Source organism: Parasteatoda tepidariorum, chromosome X1 (genome assembly GCF_043381705.1).
Source record: "Parasteatoda tepidariorum isolate YZ-2023 chromosome X1, CAS_Ptep_4.0, whole genome shotgun sequence".
NCBI lineage: Eukaryota > Metazoa > Arthropoda > Arachnida > Araneae > Theridiidae > Parasteatoda > Parasteatoda tepidariorum.
The window spans coordinates 77,139,223-77,151,322 of record NC_092214.1 but is presented as its reverse complement, the minus strand read 5'-3'; the positions used below and the strand labels follow the sequence as shown (position 1 = coordinate 77,151,322).

Sequence of the window (12,100 nt, the reverse complement as noted above, 5' to 3'; positions counted from 1 at the left end):
TTCATTTTCTTCATTGCTGAGCATTTCTTCGAAACAGTTATCAGCCCCATCTCCATTGAAGCTTCACGTTGACTACATTTAGGAAGCTTATCATAGTTTGGCAACACTTCGAATTTATCTTTAAGACTCAAATCCTTCCTTTTCGGCATGCTGATAAAAGTTAACACCAAACGAACTTAAAAATTATATGTGCTCTAACTATAATTTACTCAAACGGCTTAAATAATATAGAACATGAGCACAGACAGTTTTTGGAAATCTATTCATGTTCTCTGTTAAGATAGATAACAAAAGAAACTTCCCTCCCTTCTATGGCTCATTCAATAAAAAGTAAGATAAGAATTCGACCCCCTGTTGAGTGAGAAAGGTTTCTCCAAACTTCATTCAAGTCAAGGAATTAACATTGATAAATTGATTTCCATGAACTCGCCGCCTACCACCCACATTTTCCCTTAGTTCTTACACTATGTATTGTATATCACAGGAAAGTGCTAACCACACCTGTTTCACAGGTTTGTGAGTAACTGTTNGACTCGGTTGTTGTATGGACTTGGAACTATAAAATTAAAGGTGGAACGTTTAGATATCTCACAATTCAGTTAGAATTTGCCACAATTTACTGGAATCGGAGATGAACTTAGAATATTGAATTATACATCGAAAACATTGAAACACTCCACACACAGGAATCGATACACATACACTATTTATTTTCTCAAGCTCAATGAATAATTAATTAGGATGCGCATAGCGCCATCTGTGGACTGTAGTATTAAACAGATAGTGTCTTCGAAATGCCCTAAATTAACCATCAGAAAGATTCAATAGTTTAACAATAACACAATAGCTATAATAAGAAGGTATTACCAAAATATAGAATGTAGAAAATATTGGACTGTTGGTAGCTCGCAGTTTCAATCTTGCTTTGTTACATCTGACAAGCATAAACACCAAAAAAAGAATATTTGGAATAAGAATTGAAAGATCCCAGATGCGTATCCTACAAAAAATAATAAATGAATGTTAATTACAAAATAATTTTTTATTCATTATAACTGAATAAAAAGACTTTTGCACTACATTTTAACTTTAAGTAACCTATATGAGTATCAAGTAGCTTATATATATATAAATCAATATTGTATAAAAAAAAGTGATCATTTCATGATATGAATAATTATTTAAGTGTTAAATGCAACATCTTAATATCTTCATATATATAAAATATCAAAAATTATAATTATTTGGAAATGCAAAAGAGTGATTAAAAAAAAATAGTAATGAAAAGTCTTTATTACATTACAGCACAGATTTTTAAAACTGAATTCAAAAATAAACTGCAATTCTATAAACAAATTGTGCTTTTATCTGAAACCTTGTACATTTTGTTCACAAAAGGCTGCTTTTAAAGTCTATAACCCATAATTTAAATATAGCTGCAGAAATTTAGTTCTATTTTCTTTTCATTTTAATGTAATCAAACAAGTGTTACAGTATCTTTTCACTTCTAAATCAAAAATATTTTATCTGCAATTAATCAACCATGATAAAAAATGTGAAGAATGACAAAACTCCTTAGAATCTGATCTTGTAAGGAGTTATCAACTTTCTAAGGAAAAAAAAATTTTTTTTGAAATATGGATTACTTTATATTATTAATAATCAAGAGAGGATACTGCATTGTGATGCAAAAATCAGCTAGATGCTCTCCATATTGTCATCTGACATCTGTCACACGACACACATGTTTATTAGATTTATAACAACCATTGATGTCTCTGGTATCCAATTTTTAGGAGGATGGAATTAAAATTAACAGTATAAGTAGTTCACACAATTTTACTCAGGAGAAAAAAAATTTATAAATAAATTTTTAAAAAAAGGAAAAAAGTTTCTTCTATCTGCCTAATGTCCATGAAATAAATATATATATTTTTTAATTCCTTAGCTAGTTCTTAACCTAATTGATAGCGATTTATGATTTTGTTTTTTTGGTTAATTTTTTTATCTGAAATATTAAGGAGGACATTTTGAGATTTCAAATTATTGAGGGGAACATATACTCATCTTCATCAATGCACAAACCACATTCATGGAAATCATACATTCATTTAAAAATCTTTGTGAACTTCTTTCTTCAAAGGAAGCTCAAATTTATCAATCATACTTCACTCGTATTATCCAGTTAAAATTTTACCTTTTTGTAAAATGCAAGTCCCTCTGTGTAGTTTACTTTTAAGTTAAAACAACGTTTGATCTTGATCGTTTGGCTTTCAGTTTTGTAATTTTCTAGGAGTATGTTATTTAACAAAATGGTTACTCATAACTAGAGTATTACTTTAAATGAAATGTTCAACTTATAGTTATTTTATTTAATGTATTTATTTGTTCTTTGTATGTTTATGGTATGAGCTTAAAAAAAAGTTACATTATTATCACTTATTCTGTTAGTTTCTTATAGTTATGTTAAACTAAGTGTAATGTTTATTAGTTATAAACAATTATTCACAAAATTTTTGCCAACTTTATGACACAATAACTCTTTTATTTGAATGACAAGCATCATCAAATCGAAAATAATATTGTCTGCCTTTTATCTTTTATGATCTTAAAAGTTATAATACAATAGTAGGATAAAGGTTTTCTAAATAAAAGTTTCATTTCAAACAATTTTGTCCTATTAGTCAAAAAAAAAAAAAAAAAAAAAAAAAAAANTTTTGTTTTTTGAAAAAAAAAAAAAAATATCATAGTAGAAACAACTAAAACCAGTTTGCTTTTATTTAAATCTGACATTGAAGAAAATAATATTTAAATTAAGTTTGTTTACAATAACATTATTTAGAAAGGCTTACATACCTTGTATTTGCATCAATTTCATCATATAAAACTAATTTACAAAAATTTTCTTTTATTAATGGTGCAGACGTCCCATTATCAATATCTTTCCACTGAAACTGTAGCGATGATTTCATTGTAGAATAAGAATCTTGTTTGTCTGAATAATCATTATCCGTGTTAAATAGATGTAAATACTCTTCATCAATATTCATTATTTCAGTTGGTAGGTGAACATTAAGCGTTTCAGTAAAATATTATTATTTAGTTATAACAAGTGTAATGCAAATACTTATTTACACAAAATAATTTAAACTTCAAGTAAAAATTCTTAAGTTATAGCACAATCTGGAAGAAAAAAAAAAGAAAGTATAAGTCATAAGACATTATCATTTCAAGATACTTTATATGGATATTATATTTAATAATTAGTTAAATACGCTTTTAATATCAAATATTGAACATTACAAAGAAAAGAAAACACATAAAAATTATAACAATAAATAAATAAAAATTTGAAAAGCTTGAAGGCAATTTTTCACTGGTGTTACAGTCAAGAAATAATGAGAATAAATTTTTAAAGGAATACATAGATATCTTTTTAATATTCATTAACATGATTACATTATTTAAAAAAAATATTAATATATTTTAATTAAGATTTATTTTTCAAGATAAAATGGTAAGTAATTCAAAGGAAACTGTAAAATTTTTTGAAAAGTGTTTACAAAACAGTAAAATAATGGAGGCATTTCCGTGTCATGGTCTATTGAGTCAAATACAATTGCCAAGACGCCAAATGGATTTTAAACGTGCAATTTAAAAACAGCAACAACAAAACATGTAGAGGTTTGCCTACTGTTTGTCTAAGATAGGTACTCTGCCAGACATTCGTCAGGAGCTGTGGCGGTGACCATGGTAACGAGGTATGATTATTTCAAGTAGGGGTGCGGGGTCCCTCTCAAGGACTGGTTTCAGTCAGAGTAAAGGAGACCTCTTTTTTCGGTCTATTGGGTTAGCTCTAGAGTGAAGAGAGCCTGAAACATCATTAGAGCGTTCGATTCCTTTTTTTAATCTTTTCTCTTTTTCAAACGCTTCTGTTTTTAAAAAAAATTTCAACACATTTTTTTGTGTAGTAAATTTTTTTTTATTTTTCCTCTTTTAACTTCTTTGTTTGTCTAAAACGTTTGTATTTAAGTGAAAATTAATATATTCTACAAGCACACAAAGTTGAAAAACATGAAACTTTCAAAAAGTGTCCACACTTTCGGCCACCACTGTATATATATGTAACATAAAAAGCTTCGATTAAAGTTTTTATGTTATCCTAATTAATTATTCTAATCGAAAAACTTTCTCACACTTTTAAAAGCCACATCCTGTTCTTAAATCTATTTTTGGCTCAAGTATGCATTTAATTAAAAGCAGGACATTTTTCCCTTTGCTCTCTGTGGGAAACACTCGATCTATTTCATAAACCAATTACAACTACTAAGATTTCCCTCTTTCTCTAAATTAAGACATTTTATGGATTATACTTTGCAAGATTTTCCCTAACATATAACCAAGGAGCGCAACTTTTAGTGTTCACTTTTACACACTTTCATGACTGCTCTGTCTAATAATTAATAAAAAAATTTGGTACCCTCCTTGCCGGCCTAAGATCTGTTTCAATCCTTCCACTCGGCAACGACGTTATAAGTCGCCAGGATTAAACGGTCGGGAAGGGGGTACGGTACGGTACATCAAAGATATGTAATGTCTTATTTGAAATTAAATAAATTAACTTCGTAAGAGGGTGCATCAAAAATATGGAATAACTCATTCAAATGGACAGTTGAAAATTATCAGTCAAATTCTTCGTTAACTCACAGAAATTCATTATTCATCCAGTATCTTCAACAAAAAATAAATTCTTTGATCATCAAACTTTTTGTTTATATAAATGATACCTACGCCCAGTGGAACTTAACGAACATCGACTTTGCATTTGTCTACGCTGCATGTTATGTCTACGTTCTGAAGGCGATGGATACAACGAGAAAGCTGAGCTTTGATATTTTTTCACCCCCTTTGGACCAAAAAAGAAAAACTACATCAGACTCCTGATTGACGTTAAAAAGTTTTAGATTCGAAATCCCATCCTTTTCCTTTACAAGTGACATACGGTAGTTTCCCACTGCTCTGCATTTTATCGTCGATGAATAATTGTTCTCACCTCGCCTCATTCAAGGAGAAATATGATTCCTCTTAACGAAGAAACAAATTTTTTTTCCAGCAGCTCTCGTCTTTGCTTTTGGAATTGTGTTCATGGAATTTCAACGCAGTTTCATCTATGATGTAGCGGTTTTCAAAACATCTTCTTGGACCAATTCAAACTTTTTCAAACAATTTCTTTAATTTTTATTGATTAAAAAAAAAAAAGCACTTGTGTAATAAACAAAAACCATAGATTATGATTTCAAAATTTTTTTTCTTCTCATACTTGATGTTTCAATTTGAACAATTACTTTTTATACATTGATCGTATTTACTGTTGAAATTTTTTTTCTTGGAATTTCTATTTTCAGTGAATTGATTGTTTTGATTGGCATAAAAAATGTTTCAAGAAATTATTTTCATATTTATTGTTTTATGTGTTACAGTTTCTATGATTTATTGATTAGTAGAATTTATATTCTTGTTTTACTATAGTGTTTAGAGTGAAGATTAAAATGCCATTAAAATATTTTTATTTTGAATGCAATTACGGTGTGGCAAAAATTATAAATTAAATCAAGAAGTGTTAAAACTCATACAAATAATTTGGAAAAATGAATAAAATAATTGTTGTTAGAATTTGAATTGAAATGTGAAACCAGACATTAATGTTTGAGTCCAACGTTGGTAATTAGTTCATAGCTCAGTTATTTCCATAAACAAATCGTTTCTTTATTTCTGAGCTTTAATTCCAGCATAAAGATAGGAAAATGATCAAACACATATTGAAAAGTAATGGTAACTGAATACACTTCAAAAACACGTTAAAAATAGAAATGAAAATATTTGAATTTCCTAACACCTGATTGTGACAAATTAAATGACCAATTAAGATCTTTGCACAAAAATTACTTAAAAGGAGAAATATTCAAACTAAAATTTTTGAAGAAAAAGAAGAAAAAAAATTATGCCCAAAAGGAAAGAAAGGTATAAATGAAAAAAATAAAAGGTAATTTGCAACATAACCAAACTTGCACTTCAGATTAAAAATAAGGAAAATAGCTAGATCAGTCAAAAATTAAAAACAGTTTTACCTTAATACCATATTAAATTTGAAAGCTTGTTTTGGATTTCAATTAGTGATTAATCGTGTTGAACGGGTTGTAATGTAAAATCTGAGAAGACTGATCACCTTTTCTGATTATAAAAGTAATTTGTCCCTACACATTTTTCTTGAAATTCTGGTTAATGATTGCAATAAAAATACCAATAAAGAAAAAGTATAAATAAATAAATGCAGAAAGAAAAGAAAAATAAAAGCGAGAATAGAAAAGAAAAAATATTATAGAAGGCAAATTTTGGCCATAAGAAAAAGAAGAAAAAAAAATAATTTTCCCCCTGGATATTTTGCTATTAAAGTGACTAGATTGAAAGGTAAATAATAAATAAAGACAATACTGAAGTCATAAACTTCAGAATAACAACCACTGTGTCACTTTTTATTTTATTTTGTTTTCAAACAAGGTAAGCAATACTCAAGTCTAATTTCAGATTGAAATTTTTCCTGGTAAACTGTTTTTTGTATTTTATGTTTTACTAATAACATTTTTAAAAGATGCTTATAAATTTTTATCATCTTGATTGAAGAGTTAACTTAAATTGCGTTATTACGAAGAATACTTCTAATGGAGAAAAAACTTTGTTGTGATCTTCAAACAAAAGAGTTTTGGAACTGAAAAAACTGTTAATTCATAGAAATTGTTGAAAATGAAAATCTTAAATTTGCTGAGAATGATACTACAGATTTCTAATTGTGATACTACAGATTTTTAATTGTGTTAAGTTTTTACCATGAGTACTAAGCATATGAGTATATTTTTATAAATCATATTACTTTTATATGTTGTTAATATTGCAAATTTGATTATTTTCATTTTAACTGTACTTCTATCATAGGGAAGATTTTGCAAATTGATAATTTTTAAAATTTTTGGCGAGGGGGGATGTAACATAAAGAGCTTCGATTAAACTTTTTATGTTATCCTAATTAATTATTCTAATTGAAATACTTTCTCACACTTTTAAAAGCCACATCCTGTTCTAAAATCGATTTTTGGCTCAAGTATGCATTTAATTAAAAGCAGGACATTTTTCCTTTTTTCTCTCTGTGGGAAATGCTCGATCTATTGCATAAACCTATAGCAACTACTAAGATTTCCCTCTTTCCCTAAATTAAGACATTTTACGGATTATAATTTGCAAGATTTTCCCTAACATATAACCAAGGAGCGCAACTTTTCGTGTTCACTTTTACACACTTTCATGACTGCTCTGTCTAATAATTAATAAATAAATTTTATACCCTCCTTCCTGGCCTAAGACCTGTTTTAATCCTTCCACTCAGCAACGACGTTATACATATATAAAATAAAATAAAATTTTAAAAAAACCTAAAATGGCATTTTTTTTTAAAAAAAAAGAGAAAGAAATTAAAATCTTTCTTTTAATAAAGTAACTTTTAAAAACAATGTTAAATGATATTTTGTGTAATATTTTTACTGTGAAGATAAAATATAAATTTAATAAACTAGTTAATCATAATTAATTAGAATAAAAGAGCTCATTACATTTTCTAAAATTGTGAGAATTTTTTTAACTCCATTTTTTTAAAAAAAATCCCAAGTTATTTTTATAAAATGAATAGTTTCGACAAATAGCTGCTCTAAGCACGGCAATCGTATTAATAATTACGTGCGAAACCTAAATTTTACACAGTTAATCAACATCCTAACAAACAAAAACAGACACAAAAATACCATAAATTATTAGTCATAATTAAAAAACTACTATACTAATTTGGACATAAGCCGCCTTTAAGGTGAAATGCATTTCGAGATCTCAGTGTGGAAGGCGGCACAAGGCCTTCAGGAGGGTCGGAAGAAGGTCACCGACGAGCCCCACTCTGGACACCCAACAACAGCAAGAACCGATGAAAACGTCCAGCGTGTGAGTGAAGTTTTGAAGTCAGACCGTCGGTAAGCATTCAGGCAATCGCTAACACCCTGAACTTGTCAAAATGTGTTCGAGATCTCAGTGTGGAAGGTGGCACAAGGCCTTCAAGGAGGGTCGGAAGAAGGTCACCGACGAGCCCCACTCTGGACGCCCAACAACAGCAAGAACCGATGAAAACGTCCAGTGTGTGAGTGAAGTTTTGAAGTCAGACCGTCGGTAAGCATTCAGGCAATCGCTAACACCCTGAACTTGTCAAAATGTGTGGTACATGGGATTGTGATGAAGGATTTGCAAATGCAAAAGGTCGTGCGAAGCTTGTGCCGAAGGTGTTAACGGAGGAGCAGAAACTACCTGACCTAAAGTAAGACCCCCTTGGTGCCCCAGCCTCCCTATAGCCCTGACTTAGAGCCGTGTGACTCTTTTTTGTTCCCCCGACTGAAAAGCAAGCTAAAGGGAAAGCACTGGGAGTCAGTGGAGAACATCCAAGCTCATGTTACACGGTTCCTGAGAGGCATTCCTGTCGAAGAGTACCAGGGTGCCTTCAAGGCGGGGCAGAATCGTCTCCGCAAGTCGATTGATGCACAAGGGAACAATTTTGAAGAATTTTAACCATTTGTACCCATAGGATCAATAAATTTATTTTTCTCAGAAAATGCGCATTACTTTCAGAATGCACCCTGTAGTAAATTGGTTATTAAAAAAATAATTAAAAAATAAAATTGCTAATAAAAAACAGTCAGAATTATTTTTTTTAATAAATAGTGAGAAAAACTATACAGGTTACATTAAAATACGAGTAAGAAAACATAATTTAATCAAAAAAACTTAGATAATTTCAGATGGTTTGAAGGGTGCTGATAAAAATCATTGTTGATAGTTTTAGATTTCATCCTAGTTGCGATAACTTGCTTTCAGTTTAAAAAAAAGGAAAAAAATAAATAATAAAAACAAAGATATTTAATATTTCTCCGGCACATTTTTATTTTCAGCAGAAGTTTAATCTCCTTTAAAATCAGAGTTGATAAGTTTAAGCGCTTCACTTTTCCAAAAAATTCAAATAATAAAAGAAATTAACTGCTTTAAAAGATGTGCAAGTTTAGAAATTAAACCATCTAACAATCAATGAACATTCATAATAAATATCGTAAAATTAAAAAGTAGCATTAAAAAACCCTGCACTACCATTAATGTCAGAATTTGTTCACTTTTTTTCCTTCGCATTTAAAAAATAGCAACTGATTGAGTAAAGAGAATCATTTTAAGTAAGAAAGAAATATCCATATGAATCTTAAAAAAGTTCTTGAATCAGATTAAAAAAGTCTCCTACTGGTGACTGAGTCAGCCAATCTGGTATACTTCCCATACAAGCTATCATCGAAGCTACCCTCCCTAAAATGCCCTCTTCTTGTTTCCATAGCACCAGACTGCCACAAACTTTGTGGCGGGCAGAGTACATATCTTAGACAAACAGTAAGAGTGGTAATAAGTTATACACTTTGAATTAGTCCCTTTCTATGATATATTTTTTAGTTCTTAGCAAGCTGCTGCCTGGAAGTTGCCATGACTTGGCGATTATTCTGCCACAGTTCATGATACAAGAATCTTCCAAAAATAAGTATCATTCATATTAATATCTCAAACAAAGGAAATATTACAATCAAGGGGCCGAAAGGCCGGGATAGCCTGGTCGGTAGGGCGCTAGGCCCAAGTCCAAGAGGTCGTGGGTTTTCCTCCATGTTCCCATAACATATCAATACTTCTGGGGGTACTGATCCAGGAGTATCCTTGTCTTCTGGATTGGTTCAAAATAACAAGGCTACGGAGTTGAACAACATTAGTAGTCGTAAACCCATGAAATTGGGTCGGCTATTCAACGACGGTTACAAAATAAAATAAAATCAATGAATAAATTTGGTCATATTTAACCTCTTATTGATCACATAATTTTGAAGAAAATGGTCTTTTCCTAAAAGACGATAAAACATCTACATTTTTGATCCTCTCTCCCATTCATTGCTCATTTACTCCTCCCCAATTGTCAATGATTTTGATTGCATTTTTAAAATAATTCAATTTATAGTAAATTTGAATTTTGACTTAAAAGATTTCAATAAAAAAAAATTAATCAAAAATTTGTTAAGATTTGCTAATGGCTAAGACTTTTGATAATTGGCTAATTTATTGGCTAGAAATTTGAACTCCTCAGCGCGGGCTCTGGAGTACAGCTAAATTAAATTTGTTATCTGTTTGAAAATGATGAATGAGCTACATTTTGAATACAAATGTGATCTAACTATACATTTTTTTATTTCATAAATAAGGAAAAAAAAATATTTTTGATTATTCTCTAATCTTCAGTCTAATCTCTATTGATAAACAAGCAAATCAACATAAATACTGAATGAAAAGACATACATATATATCTATCAGTGTTTTCACTACAGCGCGAGAATCTCGCATATTTTTTTCTTTTCTCGCATTAAAAAATTAATACCGCGAGAAATTTGCGCATTCTATAATTCAATTTTAAAATTCACGTATCTCTCGCATTTTGGAAAAAGCTTCGAATTATGCCATTTAGAATAACACCCGGTCAGCTTTTCTTCCTGAATCTTTCATCATTTTCAACATCTGCTCCGTTATCTAGCTTTCCTATTTTGCCAGTATTGTTTAGAAACTTTTCGAACAACAGAACACAACTCCTCCGAACCACGGAACCCCTTTCAGAACACATTTCTCTGCAACCACCTGTTTACCATAGGTAAGGTTTCTTCATGCAAGACATTCAAATTTTTTATGTGCTAATGTAAGATGGACAAATACCTTGTAAAGGCAAAATCTTCTATGATGATGCACCAAAAATATTCAATGCTTTAAATATAGAAGATGTTAAAAATGTATTATAATTAAAGAAATTATTTTATTTTCAAGAGCTTTTGTGTTTTTTTAGTTTTTAGAAATTCCACTTAACTTTTTGAAATCTCACCCTGCTTGATTTCAATGAAATTGAAAATTAAATTCAAATTTTTAGGCAAATACATATTTAAAATAAAAATTTCTTTGCACAGATGGTAATTTTCAATTTATTTCTATTCCATTATGCGAAGTAATTTACTAATTCAATAAGAAAGAGAAATTAAAAAAATATTACAAGAATTTGGGATAATATCATTAATTAGTACGATAGTTATCAAAATTTTGAAATATTTTAACGATTAAATAGACATAACTAAAATTGAGCTGGGAAACATTTTAAATACAAGAGATCATAGTAATAAAGTTTAGCAAATATCACCTGTTGTCTAAAAACCTAGACAGCACAAAAAAATACTTACAGTTTTTAGTTAGCATAATAACTGTTCTTATTCAATAAAATATTTTTGGAATTATTTAACTTCAAACGATCATTATTTCATTATTTATAACAAATATGAAACCTAGCAGACACTTCACTTTCGCAGTTTACATACATTACATTACATTTTATTTTTATCGATATATCATGATTGTATACGATATACCAATTTTCAGACTTGCGATTCGCTTGTAACCTTTCATGTTGGTTGGTTGGTGTCGTATCCTCTATTGAAGGCTGTTGCTTGGCTGCCCGCCTTTTTAATAAATAGAGGCATTTTATTGGTCGATTATATAATCGTTTTCATCGTTATCGCTTAATCGTTTTGTCAGGTTTACTAGAATGGCAGTTTTAGCATTTTTGTTTGGCGCAATTTTAATAACGCGCATGCTCAGTTTGATAATTTATTCAAACCAATCGAAGTACCAATCGAATAGACAATGCCTCCTTCCTTTGCTCGTGTATACTCAAACAAGGACATAAAGATGGAAAGATCAATCACTGTACCAAACAGATGTCAGGGTGAACTTTGACATTGGACACATCACTGGTCTCTATTTTTTTTCATTTGATTTTCATAAATTGTTATGATAAATAATAACATTCTGTCTCTGTTTTTAAAGATTTATAATTTGTAAATTTTAAATGAAAAAATTAATGTATTTTAAAGAATTGATTTTTATATTGTTCTGAAATTCA

General features: G+C 29.7%; 1 protein-coding gene across 3 annotated transcripts in view; it reads right to left on the bottom strand.

The window, feature by feature from the left end:
• Positions 1–11,574, bottom strand: part of LOC107449249 (transmembrane protein adipocyte-associated 1) — a 68,389-nt gene extending 56,815 nt beyond the window's left edge. Inside the window, exons 1-3 of one of the 3 annotated variants that reach the window (XM_016064732.3) lie at positions 11,382–11,574; positions 2,857–3,183; positions 868–1,000 (exon numbers count right to left, since the gene is read on the bottom strand). In XM_016064732.3, coding sequence (XP_015920218.1) covers positions 868–1,000; positions 2,857–3,050 — 327 coding nt within the window. In that variant the 5' untranslated portion in view covers positions 3,051–3,183; positions 11,382–11,574. The remainder of the gene's footprint in view (positions 1–867; positions 1,001–2,856; positions 3,184–11,381) is intronic. The other 2 variants (XM_016064731.4, XM_043055206.2) reach the window with 2 other exon arrangements.
• Between the last annotated feature and the right edge of the window lie 526 nt (positions 11,575–12,100).